The sequence below is a fragment of the Otolemur garnettii genome, unplaced genomic scaffold, assembly GCF_000181295.1.
Source record: "Otolemur garnettii isolate 467f Iridium unplaced genomic scaffold, OtoGar3 scaffold00002, whole genome shotgun sequence".
Taxonomy (NCBI): Eukaryota; Metazoa; Chordata; class Mammalia; order Primates; family Galagidae; genus Otolemur; species Otolemur garnettii.
In genome coordinates this window covers 47412818-47433147 of record NW_003852397.1, presented here as the reverse complement: position 1 = coordinate 47433147, position 20330 = coordinate 47412818, and the positions used below count along the sequence as shown (strand labels likewise).

General features: G+C 42.2%; 1 protein-coding gene across 2 annotated transcripts in view; it reads right to left on the bottom strand.

The window, feature by feature from the left end:
* Positions 1–20330, bottom strand: part of TGFBR2 (transforming growth factor beta receptor 2) — an 84286-nt gene that overhangs the window by 7839 nt on the left and 56117 nt on the right. For both annotated transcript variants that reach the window (XM_003781763.3, XM_023513869.1), the window contains 2 exons: positions 13671–14470; positions 11832–11973 (listed from right to left, as the gene is read on the bottom strand). In XM_003781763.3, the coding sequence (XP_003781811.1) occupies positions 11832–11973; positions 13671–14470 (942 nt within the window). The remainder of the gene's footprint in view (positions 1–11831; positions 11974–13670; positions 14471–20330) is intronic.

Sequence of the window (20330 nt, the reverse complement as noted above, 5' to 3'; positions counted from 1 at the left end):
TTTCCCGTCTCAGTACCCTAATTACATATTTATCTTCCTCAGCCTCACCCAAATAGAAGAGCTGCCAGGATGTTTTCTTGTTTAATGGTTGTAAATACAGGGAAATTGTAATGAAGGCCTTCCGTCACACTGCGGCCAGGACAAACTAGCCTCTGTGTGTCCACTTCTGCTTCAAGTGACCAAGCACTTAATCTGTCTTGTTCATGGGTTCAGATCTGAATTTTGATTTGCCTAAAATTTACGCATCTTATTTCTTTCTTCCCTTCCCTGTCTCCCATAGACTGTAATTTGCTAAGGCCTGAGGCACAGGCCTTCAATTCCCTGCTCAGTGCCTAAAACTGTACCTTACCCATACATAGTAGGCATTGAATAAGTAGGAGTTGGGCAGAATTCAAGCAAAAGCGGATAACTGGGACACAGCGCTGATTCTGAGGAAGGATTTACTCTGACCTACTTCTCCTCTATAAAATGAATAAACTGAACTGAACAACCTCCATGTTCCTCTCCAGCAGTGATTCTCAACTTTCCTAATGCCTGACCCTTTAATACAGCTCTTCATGTTGTAGTGACCCCCAACCATAAAATTATTTTTGTTGCTACTTCATAACTGTAATTTTGCTCCTGTTATGAATTGTAATATAAATATCTGACAAGCAGGAGACCCCCAATCAGGTCACGACCCCTTTTATTTTGTAATCTAATCTAATAAACTAAGATGATCTTTTCTTAGTGCCACACCTTGAAGTGTGTGTGATAGGATAGGATAGGATGGGATACGATAGGGTTTGTATATGACACATATTGCTCTTGGCTAATGTATAGTTCACAGATACTCCATTTACAACTGTTTTGGCTGCTGTAGTTGGCTGTTGTGGTTGGTGCTGGCCTAGGTCCCCTCTACCAACCAGCAGACCCTAGCTGCCACAGGTGTCATAAGAGCTCGTACCTTCACCCTTCTCTGAGAGATGACCCTTGGCTGATGGGAGCTGTCTAGCCTGGAGATTCCTGGACATGACACAGCTTCATTTCCAGGGGAAGCTTGTAGCCAATAACAAACTAAGAGTTGGAAGTTGAGCAGTCCAACCCTGTCAGCTCTTGGTGAGATAACTCTGTGGTGCACTTCACACTCTAGAGCTTCCTGTGAGATCAGGCTGAGGCTAGACTTCTCTGCAAACTACCAGTTTGCTTAACTCCTTGCATGCTCCTTCCTGCTTCTTTTACTTACTTCTCCTGAGACCTAGGGAGGCTGGATGGAGGGAGGGTGATTGGTGGGATCACGCCTATAGTATATCCTATAAGGGTATATGGGAATCTCTCTAAATCTAGAAAATGAATGTCTTAACACAATAACTAAGAAAATGACAAGAAGGCTATGTTGACCAGTTGGATGAAAGTATTTCTAATTGTATATAGAAACAGCACACTGTATCCTATGATAGTATTAATGTACACAGCTATGATTTAATAAAAATAAATAAATAAATAAATACATTCAGAAAAGAAAAAAAAATCTTTGTGTCAGACTCAACTTCTAACAAAGCTGGCCAAGACAACTGCCCAGGAAATGCTTTCCCCTCCCTTCCAGGTCTCCGTCTGAGCTAATCTGCACCATTGGACTGTGGCTGCAAAGCCACTCCAAGGAAGTCTCAATGTAGCCCCTTCCTGAGAGGCTGAAAGCACTCAACCAGGAAGAGCATTCAGAATTGCACACTGTATTACTGTTACTCTAGTGAAACACTGTTGCCTTTTTAGGAAGGGGTCCTGCTTTCTCCTTTAGTTTCAGAGAGTTATTTCTCCCCAACCATCAACAGTTCCCATAGCCACGCTCAGAAGTGAAGGGAGGCCATGACCACTATAAGAAGAGGAAAGCTCTGGAGTCAGAACCAATCCCAGCTGTCAATCTCATGGCTGATAATCTTTAAAAACAAAAAAATTTCCATTGTTAACATTATAATCCAAAGCCAATTCATTTCAAGTCTTAATCTTAGAAGTCACATAAGCCACAGTATTTATTTTAATTCTGTAAATTCTGTGTGGACCAAAGCAGGTTTCTATGAGGAATGGGAAACGATGACACTGGGCACATTTCTATTTAAAGGAAAAGTAATGAGGGCTCCTGTCGGGGGAAAAGGAAAAGACAAAAGCCATATTCCTTTCCCAGAGCAAAATGATTTGGACATGGGTTACTTCCTATTTTTCCTAAACCCTTGGGAAGTTGTGAGATTCCCTAGTATGCCCAAGGGATACAAGGCCTGCTTCCCGTCTTTGACTTGCGGGGAATTTCATAGAAGAGGGAGGTCAAGGTTAGTCTGAAAGGCACTGAGAGGGACTGACTCCTTGAGCAGCACTGGGAGAATTTGTGAATCCTCTGCCTCCTAGGTTTAAAATAGATCAATATAAAAAATCATCATTTGACCCAAACTAGCATAGCCCAGTCCCATAATATTAAAAGTCATTTTTCAGATTAGAAGTGGGGATGGAGATTTCAAGTGTGTGCATGTTACAGACTGACCTTTCTTTAATTGCTGGGAAATGTCTTATTTAATATATATATTCCAAAATATAGCATGTAAGTAGTTATTTTGGAATACATATATACTCCAAAATAGCTACATACATGCTTTTTTTTTCTTTTTTTTCCCTATTATGGATTCCTGCAATTCTTCCTTCTTGTGCCCTGCTCCCTCCTTTTGGATATCCTGCCCTCACCACTATTTTTCTCATGCCCTGTACTATGTACAAGGATGACTTACTGCACGGCAGGGCATATACCTTTGCCTCTTGGTCTACAGATTTGATGTTTGATTGTAGCAATCAGGCAGTGCTGCTCATTTTTCTTGTGGCAGTTAAGGGCAACACCATGCTCAGGGCTTTCCTTAGGACCTGAAGGATGACCATTTACAGACATTCTGCTGGAGGCATTCCCTCTGGGAGGGCATTTCCTAGCTGGTCCTTCGTTATTCTAAGTATCCTCAGAACATTGTGGGTACTGGCTTTGAGTAAGCAGAAGAAGGGGGCCACAGACCCCTGGGTGGAAGCCTGACCCTGGAGAGGAGGCGAGGACAGAAAGCCTTCCACCAGCTGGGCAGGTACTGATGATCCTTCCCAGGACCAGACAGTCCTGGAGAAAAGGGCAGAGTTAGTCACCAGTCACTAGCTGGTGGCTTAACCCTTTGCAATTGTAACTTTCTTCTCACAGTTTCAGACAGCTAGAACCTGAGATCCTTAATCCATTTTGGCAGAATTATTGCGTACAAACTGCCTATCTTTTATCACTATTTATTTTCGTATTGGTGCTGAAAATATTTTGATTTTAGAAAATACACATGAGTAAAACCACAAAATTAATAAATGTGGGTAGAGAAAAGCAAATCTCTCTGGCACTCCTAACCCCTAGTCTCTTTCACAGAAGTGGCTTAGGTTGAATTGTGGAATTAAAAAGCAACTGAAATTTTTCCCTTAATGTCTCTAAATGAGCACTTCTCAATTTTTTTTTTTTTTTTTTTTTTAATAAAAGACTGGGCATTTCGCCCTCAATTCATTGAAGACAAAGGCTTCGGCAAAACACAATAGAAATGGGTTACAAGAAAAGTGAATTCCACTTGGGTGTGGCAGTAACATCTACTTGCTATTAAAGTTACTAAACACCTACTCTCAGATTCTGTCCTCTCATACTGAGAATCTGAAACAAATAGTTTAAGGACTAGCATCTACTGCAGACCATACTTGGAGGAGCATCCCTCTCAGTGTTTCACAAGAAATGTGACTTGTATCTTGCCGGAGGAAAAAGAATGCAAGTTATTAAATGTCTTTGAAGAGTTTCAAATGAGTCAGACAGAGAACGCTGAAGAACAGTCAATTTACAGTTTAGAAAACTGAGGCCCAAAGGGTACACTGGATTCCGGAAAGAAAACTTAGAATTACATACTGTGTTACTCGGAAGAAACTGCCTTCCCTTTTTAGAATGCTTTCATGCTTTCTGATCTCTGCCAAGCACTTCGGCAAGTTCTCTCCCCCAACCATAGCAAGGACAGCTGAGGTCTGTTTCTCGTCACCTTGGTGAGCCCTCCTACCATATAATCTCGAGCAGGGGAAACTTACCGGATCTGCTGGACAGTTGTGATTTGTAATTTCTAAACAAGCTTTGCAAAAAGCTACATATTAGAGAGCAGCCCTCTCCTCGGCAGCTATGACTTACCCACGTGGAACCCAAACACTGTCCTTTTGGGTTTAGGGAAGTACATGAGACTGGTAGTGGTGGAGGATGGGAGTGAATAAAAATGTCTCTTTGTAACCACAGGCCCTAGGTCAGGCCATGGCTGGCCATAGGGTTAATGCAACATTTTCTAGAGTTCCTCTTTGCGTGTTTGTTCAAATGATGACCAATCTCAGGCCTCTCTCTGTGAAGAATTGCAGAGAAAGCAAGTGAAGGGGTGAGCAGGTTGAGACCAGAGAGAGTGCTACACCTGGCTAACCTGTAACAAGAACCGCCTTTTAAAAACAATCTGCATTTGCCTCTAGGGAAAAAGAGAAAAGCTAGGAGAATAAGACTGAGTTGAGCGCTTAAAAAAAAAAAATGCTAACAATGTGCATTAGAATTAGGGACACTATTGTTGCTTTTACCCTGGCTCCTTCATGAAGTAGGTATGAGGACTTGGAATAGAGATGCCAAGACCTGGGGCCTCAGTTTCCATGTCCACAAAATGAGAACTTCTCACATGCTTCCTGCCACTCTTCAGCGTAATGCTCCAGGGCCCCACACAACCCCTGCATCTGCCCTTCCTGTACCTCTGGCCCAGCTCCAGGGGGGCGGGTGGGGAGTTCTGGGGAGTTCAGCCTCCCAACACGGCCCCTCCTCTAAAGACCGGATGGGAGCTGGAAGATAAACTCCAGTTTCCTTTGAGCCAGGTGGTGTCTGCTGGCTCTCATAGGGCCCCGTTGCCCCTGGTGGTAACCCTCTTGATAAGATAGCCTTTACCGGCTTCCTTCCCCTTCCTGACTCATTTCCCCATTCCGTTGCTGGCATTTCCCGTGATCTCTTCCTAAACAAATGATCTGCACTCAAATTCTCCGTCCAGGGTCTGGGGCCCCCAGCCCCAGGCAGATGCCCACGCAGCAGACTTACTTAACAAAGCAAGTTCTCTCACTCACAGACCCAAGCTAGGCGTGCTGAGGCCAAACACCTCAGTCCTTCCGAGTGCCCCAAACAACATCTTTTCTAAGAAATCTCCTTAATTCAGTGCTTGAGAACGACTTTCTCTTCCTTCTGTCTCCTTTATCCTCCTGCTTTCACTGCAAGTCTCTTCTCTGGCAGAAGCTACACACAACTCCTGGCCCTGGCAGCGTCTTAGTTTCTCTTGGGAAGCTCTTAAGAGAAACTGTGCTTGTCTCTCTCCCCATCTTCTGCAACACTCAGAGGGCAGGTCTCTGGGACAGCAATGCTATTCCTCTGAAAGGCAGCATCTGGTGCACAGCTGTTGTTTTGATTGTAGTTCCAACTGAACAGGGCAGCAAAACTGTAGACGGTTTCCCCAAAGCAGTCAGTGCCCCTGAGTTTTCATATCTGCTTTCTAAATTGTGTTCCCTTGAAATCCGGGAAGATGAAGTGCTTCATCCACTCCTGGCCTCTCCTCCACCTTCTCTCCACCCGCTCCCTGTTTTCCCCTTTCTCTCTGCTACCCCCTTTCTGTTCTTTTTGGTTCATTTGCACTTGTCCAGACAGCAGCAAGCTGACAAGAGGCTAAGGAGCCATTCTTGGGTTACTCCGTTCAACCCTTGCTCAGCTGGCTGCCGGGTGTCGGCTGCTATTCAAAGGCCTCAATGGCCAGGGATTTGGAAGCTGGTTTGCTTGTGGGCTGGTGTTGGCTGGGGATGACGTGAGTATTGAGCCTGCTGTGTTCACCAAAGGGGGCCCTGAGCAGAACCTCCCACACACCACACAGACACTTGCAGAAACAGCAGACAAACCAAAGCCTGGGACAGAGATTTCTTTGTAAAAGAGAACCAGTCTCCAGCTCTGTCCTTGCCTTGCTGAATGGCAATTTCAAGACTTTGCTCCTGCTTCATAAAACAGTAACACACCAATCACCTTCTTCTTTCTTTAAACAATTCTGAAAGACTTCTTTCCTTTTTTTAAAAAATTCTTTAAGAGTATTAAAGTATCTAAAATAACACCCTCTGTCATTATCTAATCCTTACATCTACTTTATTTTTCTCTCTAAAATCATCACACCCATCCCCCATTATGATACTATGTGTCTATTTTTTCACTATCTGTCTTTCTAGATTCTTAGCCCTTCACTAGATCCCTGATCCCTTGAGAAAGACACTTATTTTTCAACTATCATATCCTTGGAATTTTGAATAATGGCTGCCACACAAAAGGTACGGAATAAGTATTTTCTGAATGAATGAATATATCTTCCCAGAAGTAAGAATAAAGAAGTTATCCCAAATTTTAAAGCACTGATACTGTGGCATGCAATAGATAATGATCTTGGGCTTCTGTTAACAAGGATTCACCCAGAGAAGTGAGGCCATCATGGGATGTTCCTTATGTGTGTGACAACCTTGCCACATCTTCTAGAAGGGCTTCACATCAATTGCCAGGATACACAGAGTAGATATGACTACCCGATTCATAATAATAATGGAAATCATAGATACTATTTTTCAAAGATGATGACTCACTGGTCAGGCTGGCATTATACTGGGAGAGTTAAGGCCCATGGGCTATATACTCAGACAACAGGGCTTTGATTCCTGGATGTACAACTTTCCCACATCCGGAAGCCTCAGTTTTTTCATCTGTAAAATGAGCTTAATAACAGTACACACTTCAAAGAGTTCTTAGCACATTAAATGAATTCATCTATGAAGCAGTGATGGTTATAATTCTTTTGTGGCTTTCTTCACTTGGACCAAACCTACTTCTAATAGGAAGCTTTTCTCTTTTGGCCACTCTCTTCACCTATTGCAACCCACCTTGTGAGCTCCTTAGTGGAATTTTATGCTAAATGAAGCTGTGCTACTAGGCTTCAGAAGGGCGCCATTGTCATGTGTTTACATCTTCTCCGCTGAAGCATCTCCAGTATGTGCTGTGTTGCCCTGTTTCCCCTTGCTACCTTGCATACTAGAGAGGCCAGCTCATAAAGAGGTAACTCACAAGGATAGCCCTGAGTCTGACTTTTCCTTCAAGAGCTGACTTAACCCCTCTTCCCTGACCCTAGCACTTCATCCCCTTTCAGAGGATCTCACTATTCAGTCCCCTGTGCCCACTGCCTTCCCTTGCTGAGACATTTATCAGACTTGAATTTCACTTGCCTGTTTAAAAAGTCTATGTCAGAGCCAGTAAAGAGCATAACACAAAGCCCAGAGGTGAGACCTAGGAGACATTCACAGTGATGACTGGAGAACAAGAAAACGGTGTTGAGATGAGCCTAGAGCTGGGCCATGACACCCATGAGAAGAGTTTAGACTCAACCGTAAGGACCGAATGGAGTCACTCATAGTTAGGAGAGGTGGGTTTTCACATTCTTCCATGAAATCTTCTTTCCCTTAATGTTTGGTATCCTACTTCATTCAGTTAGAGCAGGCATCCTCAAACTATAGCCTACGAGCCACATCCAGCCCGCCTAGGACATTTACCCGGCCCACTAGGTGTTTTTGCCATTGCTGCCTGTCCTGCTTACCAGCTGACTTGTCCCAGGGCCCGTAGTCTGGCCCTCCAACAGTCTGGGGGACAGTGAACTGGCCCCCTGTTTAAAAAGTTTGAGGACCCCTGAGTTAGCGCATGTGCTACTTAGAACATTTTTTTTCAAGTAGGGAGTAATGTAATGCTGACATCCAAGAAAATAAAACAAATAGTCACTTCTGCAGCAGCTTATTAACAACTGATAACAGATAGAGGTCAATGTTTCAGAGCTTAAAAGAAAAGCATCGATACAATTATGGACCCCTTTACTATAGGATGGGCTACTGTCTCCATAGTACCAATGACAGGCACCCTAAGAAATGCAAGCACCCACAGCCACCCTCCTTCCAGGGCCAGATCCTCTACAGTTGTCACATAGATCAGCCACATCATCCCTAGAGACCTAGATCCAGACATCTTCCTGCACACAGCAGAGAGGACCCCTCCTGAGTAAGTCGAGGTGCTTGGCAGGTGGCTCAGTGCACCAAATCATAGGCCTTCCAGGGAACAGAAGTACCCCTGAGCCACGACCCTGTAAGCCCACACAGAGCCAGAACATACAGAAATGACCCTGACCTCTGCTTCTCTTCACTGTCCACACAGTTGTGACATAAAATACTGATCTGCGTAATTCCTCCTCCTCGGGTAAGCACATTCCACACTCCCTTTTTTGAAATGAGACTGCTAGTACAAAGCACTAAGTGTAATAAAAACTGCGTATTTCAAATCACAGAAAAGATGTTTAAACTTAAGGAAAAAACGTCAACATCCCTCCTCTTCCTTAAACTTCATAAATTAAATTCTAATCCCAACTAAAGGGATATGTTATCTCATTTATCTGTAAGGTTAGAAACATACTTGCCTGTATACATTTTTTTTTTTTAAAAAAAGAAGAAAAATCAAGCATCGATTTCTAGTTGACAAAAAGCTCCTTCAGGTCAAGACCTGTCCTTCCTTCTGTGTGTCTCTCACACTGAACGGAGGACAACACAAAGGCAGACGCACTTGGAGGAGACGCACCTGCCTCTAGGCTTCTTGTCCTTTCCAAAGGACTTCCTGAATGTGTAAGAAGAGTCTCTCAGACTAGGGGTAAAAAGTCTGTCTTTAAGATTTTTGAGACATACCCAAAAGAAACAAAAAACAACAACATGGATGCATTTAAAAGAAGAGAAGAGAAGAAGCTTACTGTGTAGACCTCACCCACTTAGCCAAGTGAAGGGCTTTGTGTGAAGTGAGGATGAATAAGTGATATGGGTGTTTGCAGCCTGAGTGGGGATGGAAGAAACAGCATTGCGGGCTTATGATCAAACAAAATGAGAACCAGGATGGCCTCTTTCCGGTCTCCCCAGAGCCATCTGTTCTTATCCTAAAGGTTATGAAAGATTTTTTTGAGACTAGCTGAACAAACCAGAGCCTGTTCCTGCCTTGGGAAACCTTGTTGACACTGCATCCGTTTTTAGACCTCATAAAAGTTGGTGAACTTGGTTCTTCCCCATTAGCCTAAATTCTTCCGTACTCAGCAAATATCAACAGGAAAGGGCTTTAGTCACTGATAACAATGAAAGCAGGGAGCTCACCTAGGGCCTTAATAAGCTGGCTGCTCTGACAGATGGAAAGACAGAGATGCAATCTCCAGCTCATGTTTACAGAATAACAAGTTTGAAAGGATAGGAGAAGAGACTGAAATCGAGGTAAATTTATTCTGACAGTGACAACAGCATTGTTTCTGACACAACTCATACCCGTCTAAAGATTCATTTTGGAACTGTCAAAGCTTTGAAGCAGAAAATTATTCTCGGTGGCTGAAACTTGGTTAAACAAATTTCACTATGCAAGGAAAAACAAAGTTACTTTTGGAAGTGTTATGAGGGAAGAAATCTCAGGCAGGAAGCCAGGAAATAACAGAGTCAGCCAGATAAGAAGCGCCATCCACATAAAGGGGCCCAGGAAAAGAAGTGATGGTTCAGCAAGGTGCAGGCTGGGAGGAAGTGAGCTGGACCTACCGCAGAGAGTTGGCTAAACAGGCTCTGGACGGGTTGAAAAATCAGAGGCAGCCATGCTGCCGGCTAAATCTGCCTTGTTCAAAACTCTGGGCAGTTTGGTCCCATAACTAAAGCTGTCGGAATTTGAGCGACAGCATCAACAGCGACAATATCAGATACCCAGAGAATAAGATAAATTTTCAAAATTCCACAGTGACCTAAATACTTAATAAATAAATAACAAAGGTTTGTGAGAGAAGGGACAGATATTCCTTACAGTAAAATGCCTATTGAATGTAATAGGCATTTAAATATAAATGCCTATTTAATATATATGTAAGAAAAATAGAAAATCCTCATTAAGTCAACATTTCATTAATAATTGTTATAGGCAAAGAATTATTGATGGATCTTTGAATTAGTGGGTAAAATTACAAAAAGCCCTGACCTTTACTAAGGAGGTGTTCGGTATTTTTAGAAACAGATCAAAGACATGTATTACATTAATTACATACGGACAAATAGTGTCTTTATAGGGAAGAAACCTGGCTGATCCCATTGTAATGGAATGACCAAATTTAACATCAGTAATCAAGTAACACAAGTAACATCTTGTGTCCCCTGATTCCACCCATTGAGAAGGGGACACCATCATTTGTGTGGTATTCTTGCTCAAAATACATAATCTCAACCTAAGCATGAGAAAACATCAGGGAAACCCAAACTGAAAGACAGTCTATAAAACAACTGTCCTAAACTTTGACAAGTGTCAAGGTCATAAATGAAAAACAGAGTGAGGGACTGTCACAAGGTTAAGGAGACTAAAGAGATACACACATTATGTCAATGTGGGATGTTAGAAAAGATCTGATTCTAGAAAAGGATATTATTAGGGATTTGGAAGTGCAGACAAAGTCTATAGATTAACTAAGAGCATTGTACCAATGTGAATTTCCCATTTTTGATAGCTGCCCTAAGGTTGAGGTTGGCTGTTAACCCTAGAGGAAGCTGGGTTAAGAGTATAAGGGAACTCTCTGTACTATTTTTTGCAACATTTCTATAAATTTACATAAAATTGTTGCAAAACAAAAAGTTAAAAATGGAATTGGGGTTAACATGGCTTCATTTATCAGCCCGCTAGGACCAAGTTGGGATGCGTGCATTTCTAAGACCCAGAGGGAAACTACTGATGAAAGTGTCAAAGAAGGGCAAGTACTATAGACCTCAGCCATTCTAAACCTCCTGGACAAGCAGGGAACAATACTCTGTAGACCAAGAGCCTCGCTCCTGCACCCCAGGTGTTGCCAATCCTTATCTATACTGTATTCTCTCGGTCAGTAGTAGTAATAGCCTGTAACAGTGAGCCTCTAATAATGAAAAGGACGCCATGTGCAACTTGCAGAGAAGATATAGCAGAGGGAATCTGAGAAGACCCACTAATGTTTTCAGGGAGAAATAACTTGAAAACAGAAAAATAAAGTAGGTGGCTGAACTTGGGGAGAAAAGAGCAAACAGATGACCATCTTTGGTTTGCAGAGAAAAAGCAGGAGAAGAGCAAGTCTCCCAGTCAGTCATGGAAACTTAACCAGTGAGAGGACGGCCTTCCTCATTTACCTCTGTACCAGCTTTTTCAAGGTACTAGCTGGGACCTAAACAAAGACATCAAACCATTCTGCTTGTTTGTTCCAACAAAAGAAAGTCCATACAAGTAAATTTTGAATCAAATCCCTTTCCCAGAGTTTATAATTTGTAAAAACCTTAAAATACAAAAACAAAAGTCAGATGCTTATCTGAAGAATATTATCCAGTTGATAAATAGAGATAATTCCTATAAACATCAGTAGTGTTCATCTCTTGCCAGACATTTAAATATCTTTGAAGAGATGTGTCAAGAGAAGAATAATTATATAAAACGTTGTGAAAGGAAATACAAAGCTTTATGCTCCAAATGTAGTTTTCAGCTTAAAAATCCTAGGCTTTTTAGCATAATCCCAAATAATTCTAGAATGATTGTACAGGTATAGTAACAGATTTCAAAAAGCTCTTACTGTGGAGTTAACTGCTTTGTGACCCCTAGAATCATACTTGAGGCAAATAACACGATATTATTTGGAGGATGAGTTCACCAGTAAACCACAATGGCGGCCTATACCTACCTCCCACTGCGTTACAGCGAGATGTCATTTCCCAGAGCACCAGAGCCATGGAGTACACATCGGTCTGCTTGAAGGACTCAACATTCTCCAAATTCATTCTGGACTCTAGGACTTCTGGAGCCATGTATCTTGCAGTTCCCACCTAGAGCAAAGATAAACAGTGAGGCCCATCATTTAATTCCAGCTCCATTTTTGCTTACACAATATAGCTGACGCTTGTTCCTGCAGGTGTAGGTGATCTCCTGGAAAATCACAATCCTTTTTTAAATAAAGGGAACTGCACAGAAAGGTACAGCGTACATGGTTATTAAAAAAAAAAAAATACATGTTCTCTCCCTGAAAGCCCTCTAAAGACTATAATTAAAGCATGCCCAAAATAAGGAAGTACCAACCCCAGAGTCACCTTATCTAAGCTCCAAGACATGTGTTATCACATTTTTCAATAACATCCCTAGAGATAACCTGGGAGACAATATTTGTGATATTTCAGATGTTTATTTTTGCTTTTACTAATTAATTACTTTTTCATTCCTGAAACTCGAAGACTTCTGCTAAAAATAATAAATGTCATCAGTTTTGATCCATTAAGGACTGAATCTTAATCTTTGTTTACTCCAAGGCACACTCCATTGTGTCAAGGATGTAGTACGATTTCATAAAATCTCTACAAGATTACATTGTAGGAAAGTATTTCCACAGTTAAAAAAAAAAAAACCAAACCTGGACCACTTTATAATGTTGATGGGTGTGCCATACAGGATTATTTTGGCTTGTAGGCCTGTACTAATCTCTGTGACTGATAACACAAAAACATGGGATCTATAGGACAAAGGAAAAAATAGATATGTATTTCTAGGGAATGGATCACTTAAATATTTGATATTCCAGTATATACAAATCAACTAAATAACAATAAAGTCCTACCTTCCCAAAGGTCTAAGAAAAGCCAAATAATGGGAACTGCATAGAAAGGTACAGCACAAATGGTACAGCAGAAACATTCCCAAGGAATGCTTCTTACTGGCATGTACCAGAAGAAATTTTTCTTTTTAACAGGTCATTTACATGACTCATTACTCTGGCACCTCCGTCTCCCTGTGTTTCAATGTGTTTACCTCAACACTGCAGGCACTGCCATGGACACAGGGGGGTGTCCAAACACTTCAGAGGCACGCCCTGCCACCTGGCTAGAGAAAACAATGGTGCCCTGGATGGAGGACGTTGTGTGAAAACGCAAGGTCTATCATTTATAAAGCTGTCTGGTATGTCCAATCATGTTGCAAAAGTTCTCAGCCAAAAAAGTTTCCATTTTAATCTGTGAGATTGCTCCACAAATGGGATTGCTCACTCGTTCACTCGACAAATACCACTGGGTCACTTTCACGCTTCAAGGTACGATGCCCTCTATCTCAGGTGACCACATGGAGATTTGGACTTCAGGGAGATCACCCGCTGGAGTGGCATGAAGAGACTAATATCGCTACCAATAGTATAGAGTAGAGAGGGCTGAGTACAACCACAAGAAGGAAAAACTAGAGAGAAATTACTAGCAGTATTTGAAGCAAAGGAAAACATTTGCAAATGGAATGGAAATGAATACGGACTCAGGGAGAAAAATCTCTCTCCTGAGTTTGAAAGGACGTGAAGACAGGAGGAGAAATGCTGTCCATTAGCAGAGGTCACAGGCAGGGGAGAGTGAAGTCTGCCCAGGTAGACTTGGTACTTTGGCCAGATTCCCTAGACTAGCGTCCAGGAGACAGGGCTACTTGGGACAAGAGGCAGGAGACAGATCAGGAGGTGAGGTAATAAGAAGGGGATCCAGCACCAGCTCTAACTTACCTGCCCACTGTTAGCCAGGTCATCCACGGACAGAGTAGGGTCCAGACGCAGGGAAAGGCCAAAGTCACAGAGACAGCAGGTCAGGTCATTTTTCACAAGGATGTTGGAGCTCTTGAGGTCCCTGTGCACGATGGGCATCTTGGGCCGCCCGCACGGGGTGTGGTCACTGTGGAGGTGAGCGATGCCCCGGGCCAGGGAGCTGCCGAGCTTTCGCAGGTCCTCCCAGCTGACCACGTGCCGCATGAGGTACTCCTGTAGGTTGCCCTTGGCATGGAAGGCGGTGATCAGCCAGTACTGTTTCCCCAGCTCTGTCTTCCTCTCCTCAGCCGTCAGGAACTGGAGGATGTTCTCATGCTTCAGGTTGATGTCTGAGAAGATGTCCTTCTCCGTCTTCCAGGAGGCGTACTCCTCATAGGGGAAGATCTTGACTGCCACCGTCTCGAACTGCTCGGAAGTGTTCTGCTTCAGCTTGGCTTTGTAGACCTCGGCGAAGCGACCTTTCCCCACCAGGGTGTCCAGCTCGATGGGCAGCAGCTCCGTGTTGTGGTTGATGTTGTTGGCGCACGTGGAGCTGATGTCAGAGCGGTCATCTTCCAGAATGATGGCACAGTTGTCGCTGAAGTCCATGAGTTTCTGTGGCTTGGTGCTTTCCCAGGAAGGACTCAGCTTCTGCTGCCGGTTAACGCGGTAGCAGTAGAAGATGATGATGACAGCTACGGCGATTGCCAGCGGTGGCAGAAGGCTCACACCTGTCACTTGGAATATGACTTGTAACAAGTCAGGATTGCTGTTGTTGTAGTCTGATGGGGAAACAAAACGAGAGGAAGGCTGTGTTCAGTCGGGTAAACTCTATCAGGAAATGGGTCCATGCCTTACGCATCTATCCAGTCATCCTCGCCTCTGGCCATCCTTTCCTACTGTTCCCCCAATCTTTGACTTAAATGTCGCTCCCTAAGGAAAGCCTAGGAAAACTTGGAAAAACGTCTTGTTTTGTATTTTCTCATAATACCCAACACGTTTCCTATGTAACAATGCAGCACAATTTAAACTGTATAACTCTACTTATTGGTTGTGTACCTGTTTTTCCTCTCCCCAGCCCCTGCAGACTGGGAACTCCACACTGGCAGGGAGCATGTCTTTCTTTTTCAGGCAAACCACACTTAGCACACAGCAGGTCCTCAATATCACTGAATAAAGAGACAAAGTATCTGCTGAGTGTTAACTGAGCTCGAGGCATTGCAGGATGGACTGGGTGTATAGAAGGAACATTACAACTCCTGCCCTTAGGAAGCTGGCATATACGGCATCTGATGAAAACAGAGACAGCCACAGTTCTGCCACAGTCTTTGCTTTTTTCCAAACTCCCACTCGTACTGCTCTGGTGGGCATCCAGCCTACCCTGAAATTTCAGCTCTGGACCTATGGGTGGTGGGGAGAGGAGTCTGTGGAAAGGGTCCCTTTCAAAGTAAGCTGTCTTATATCTACTCAAAGTTCCTCTTTTCAGTGTACATACAAGTTGTGATTTCACGGAACTAAAATATTTAATAGCAATAATGGAAACATTGCTGCAGAGGCGGAGGTGTTAACGACAGCAGTGCAGCTAGTGTTAGGACTTGGAACACTGAAGCAGGCCCCTGTGGGTTGATGGCGGTGAGTCCTTATCACCAGCTTCTAAGTACAATGTCCTGTATATCAAACTTTGGTTCATGTGCTGGCCTTGCTAGCTCTCGCTAAATAGTTTTCTTCTTGGGAAGAAGACATGAATATAAATGTACAGTGGCTAGTAGATAGCGAAAGGCATTCATAGTTTAATGAGAGCTTGTGCTGGGCTGCTTCCATTGGACAAGAATGACAGACTTTTATTACTTAACACACTGTCATTCGCCTGCCCTCAGAGGCACCCATTGAAAATCAGGCTCCAAGCTCAGAGGCCAGATTCATTCATGAAATCACTGCTGAGTGTCTATGACAGGCATGGTACTGCCCTCAGAGAGTACCCAGTGGAGGAGTCAGGGCATGTACCCAAATACCATCTGGGATGGCAGCTAAATGTGTGGGGCAACTTATGTGTCAGTGGGGCGTGGAGAGGGTTAGAGAAATGTTAAAGTTGTAGTGACAAGGGCTGATTCTGAACTGGTCTCTAAAGAACAGAAAAAGTCCATCAAGGGCAGAAAGAATGTTCCGTTGAGGAGAAAGAACATACGATTTATCTGAGAAGCAGCAATTCTCCCAAGCTGACTACTCTGCACAGGGGGACAGAAAAGAAAAGGTTGGGAAGGTGACGTGAAGCCAGAGTCCATTTCAGAGATACCCAATTGTCAGTTTTCACCTACTGAAGGTGTTGCAGGAAAAAAAAGAAAAAGGAGGAGATGAGGTGAAGTCCAGGTGGAATGAGATAACCATAATCTCTCGCAGGGAACCCATAAACCTGCACGGTATTTGATACCACCACTTAACAAAACAGTGAGGAATAAAGGTCATACACGTCAGTCTGGAATGTTCAGGTTTAATGATTCACCACTTGTTCTTAAGGTAAGTCTAAGTGGAAATGGAAAATGCTACTGAAAATATACATATATGTTCTAGATGAAAATCTTAGGTCTTAAGTCAACCTGATGTCACTAAAACTGGAGAAGAAGCCCCAAAACATTCGAATTTCAGCAATTAAGAAAAAAATTTCGCCATTTGGTGAAAGATATATCAAGACATTTTAAAAATATAGGGAAAGAGCTAAAATTTGGGTTGGGACATAGAAAGGGCAGGAAGAGAGGCAGAAGTGGCAGTGGGACAAAACCATTACAGAAAGATTGTCATGCAAAAGAAAAAACGCTCTTGTGGAGATGTACACATGGTCCCTATTGTCCTGCAAAGTATAGAGCAAGAGAGCAAAATCAGGGGACAGGCGAAATCATGTTCAAGTGCAACAACAGACCACAGTGTTCCTCCCTCACACTCTACCTCTGTTATCTGAAGTATCCAATGAATGTGTTTGCTTGAAGAACTTGCTTGTTTCAATTGCGTAAATAACCCTAACCCTTACCCAACCCTTGTCTGTAACTATAGGAAATGTCTTATAGTCGTAAATCAGTTTAGTTATCTGATTGATTGCTTCTCTCATGACGTCAGGTAATGGCCAGGTCTGTTCTGATCACCATGCTACACCCAGCAACTGGCACAGAATGGGGCAATTTATAGGACTTAAAAAATGTTTGTTGTAGATGTTGAATGTCACATTACTTATGTAGAATAATATTCCTCAGATTTTTTACACTCTGTAGCAGGAAATGGCAAACTATGGCTCAAAGACCTATTGCCTGTTTTTGTTCAGTCTTGTGACCTAAGAAAGTTTTTTTTTCCTCTTTTAAAGGCATTGTTAATAAAAAAGAACTTGACCGAATTTGAAGAGAATTCACTTGGTCAAATGGGAATGTGTTTTTTCACATATGAGGAAATGCAATCAGAAAATTTTAAGGATTAACTAAAGAATTACTTAGTTGTGTTTCCAATTCATTAGAACATCCAAATGGCTTGTTCATGAAGCACCATAGTTTTATTTTATAATTCCTAGCCCATATAGGAAAAGGGTCTTGTTCGTTTATATTCCTTATGAGGGTAAGGGAAACACAAAAACAAAAATCCCCTGAAGTTCATGTGTGGCATTGACTGAAACAGATTTTAGAAATCCCCAGTTCAATGTCAGAAACCAAAGATCTACTTTCCCCTTAAATTTCCTGTGATTTCTTTTTGAAAACCTACATGTAAAACTTTCTTGGGGAGGAATTATTGAATAACATCTGTCAATCATGAAACTTCAAAGAGGTGGTAAAAAACCCTAACAATAACAAACCAGGCTGGAAGGAAGCTCTGGGATGTGGCTTTATCTAAACAGGAGCCACCCACACCCTCTCACAGGATTAACCCTTGGGCTGCTACTAGAAAAACCAATAGCTGTAGGTGTAGGTGGTTTAAGTACATGCTAGCACCTTCTTTACTTGGAGAAGAACAGGAGGCATTTCTTTTTACCAATTTCCAATTACAGTGAAATTCATAAACTGAACCTTTATTATATACCTGGCTCTGTGCTAAGGATTTTACGTAACATGTAAATTTAATTGACAGAAAAGCTCTATGATGTCGAAACTGCTGTTATTATAAACCCTATCTGACAGATAAGAAAGCTGAAGATTAGACAGCTTAAGTAATTTCCCAAGATCACAGATTTAGGCAACAACAAAGCTGATATTCGAAATTAGCTCTGTCTAACTGGAGAGACCTCTGATCTTAACCCCACGCCTGATTTCTAAATGTCATATTGTCGAATGTACACAGTCAATCGAGAATGACTTCCTCTATGCTCTCAATTTGAGAAAGTTGTTTTCTATGTTGGGTGGGGTTTTGACTAAGTGATTTTAGAGCTCTCTAATGAATGATATTAGCAATTCGTGGATAATGAGTCTAAAGGGGTATATGCTGGGTGTGAGGACTAGCTTCTTTGGTTTTAAGTAAGAAGGGCAGTTTAGTAGTGTCCTTGCAAATATGCATTTTTTTCCACCTGGGAAGAAAAACTTTTACATGAGGGAGAACCTGAAAATCTTTCTCATTCTTTCCTCAGAGCCTGTCCCAGAGCCTAGAACATATTGGGGGGCTCAACACATAATTGTTGAAGTACTAGAATCTTCTGTAAAGAGTAATAACATAAATCTAGATACAGTTCTGAAGGGTATTTCTTATAAGGGTGGAATTTATGCACGGTTCATAACCAATGAGGCTTTAGACTGCAATAGCAAATGTTGTTAGCCTAGGTTCCATAAATAGAGTTCAGTGAGTTTGTGAATTTAAATACACAAAATTTGTATGTTTTTATTTTCTCTAACCTTTACTTAAAAATCAACATTTTTTGCTCAGCGCCCGTAGCACAGTGGTTACAGCGCCAGCCACATACACCGAGGGTGGTGGGTTCAAACCCAGATTGGGCCAATTAAACAACTGCAACAAAAAAATAGCTGGGCATTGTGGCAGGTGCCTATAGTCCCAGCTACTTGGGAGGCTGAGGGGCAAGACAGACTCACTTAAGCCCAAGAGTTTCAGGTTGCTGTGAGCTGTGACACCATGGCACTCTACCAAGGATGACATAGTGAGACTCTGTCTTTAAAAAAAAAAAAGTCAACATTTCCAAGTATTAGCTGTACCTGTGGCTTTGTCACCAATAGAAAACACAGGATTTCCATACCATATTACATTTGTTGCAGGTGTCCCAGCATACCTGCACTCATCAGTTAGACATTTCATTTTTTTTTAATCTACTACTGGATCTTGTTATTTAAAGCATTACTAAGGAAATGTATTTTACTGTCTCACAAATTCAGTTTTAAAACACTTGATCACTGTATTTCAGTGTACTTGGTTTTCTTTGAAATCCTGTGTGTTATATTTCACACTTTTGAAGACATCACTCTGAGAAAGGAGTTCCACGGGCTTCACCACTTCAAGAAATCCATGGCAAACACTCACAAAAAGCACAGCACCCTTGGTAGAGGGAAGGCATCTGAGCCCTATCTAATCTGGACATTGTCAGCATGTCCTAGAAGAGATTTTGAGATTCACTCCCTTCTTTGGGAAGTTGGTAACTTATGCCAAGGGGAGCCGTGTGTCTTGATGTGTTGTGCTCCTGGTGGATGAGGTGGGCACTGTGAGAGCTTCTTCCTGGTGTGGACAGAACTCTGCAATAGAGAATGGTGGGAAGCCTTCCTTTGAAATCTCTTAACAATAAGAAAGATAACTAACAAAATACGCTTCACTGGTTACACACTGAGTGATTCACCTTCTAATATAAACATCATCTCACTTTATTTCTTCAACAACTCTGAGAGTCAGAATCTATTACACGTACTACCCTGTTTAACAGAGGAGGATCCTGAGCCTTGGTTACTTCTACAACATTCTTGTTTACTTAGCAAATAAGTATCCGTAGTAAGTAAAAGTTGTCTCTAGCAGGTGCTCAATAAATGAACACTGTCGTCTTAATGCCACAGTTAACACAATGACTTGAACAGGAAGCTCTTCCTTTCGCTCAGCATATCTCTCTTCAGCACAGTTTCCTTCTGTGGATCTCAGCCAGTCGCATATACACGCTGTTGCTTTAGGTGAACGCATTGGCATGTGAACAACTCGGTGGTTAGACTGTCACTGTCAACTGTACAAGAATCTCTCTTGGGATGTGATGTTCCCTGGTACACCAATGCACCAAAGTGAGTGGAAATCATCTGTGTCCCTTTCTGTTGCTCAGATAAATTAATATCTTAGTAAATTTTGGCCCTAACCTCCTTTATCGAGTGGAAGAATTACCTAACTAATTCAAATGTTAATGTAGGAGTCCATCTCTCAAATTCAGCTGCATTGATTTGTTTTTTTTTATCAAGACATATGAGCTGACACATTTTGCATTTTTGCAATTAATTTAATGTCTTTTTCACCAATTGACTTTTCTTTAAAATCATATAGTAGAGAGGTTCACTTTTAAATTTCTTTTAGACATAGTGTTTGCATAACAAATGGCTTGAAAGAGGCTAGGAGCAATCTGTTTTCATGTCTCCTCTCTTGAGTACACACACATACTCAAGTTGCCAGAAACAACTTGTTTACTTTTTTTTTTTTTTTTTT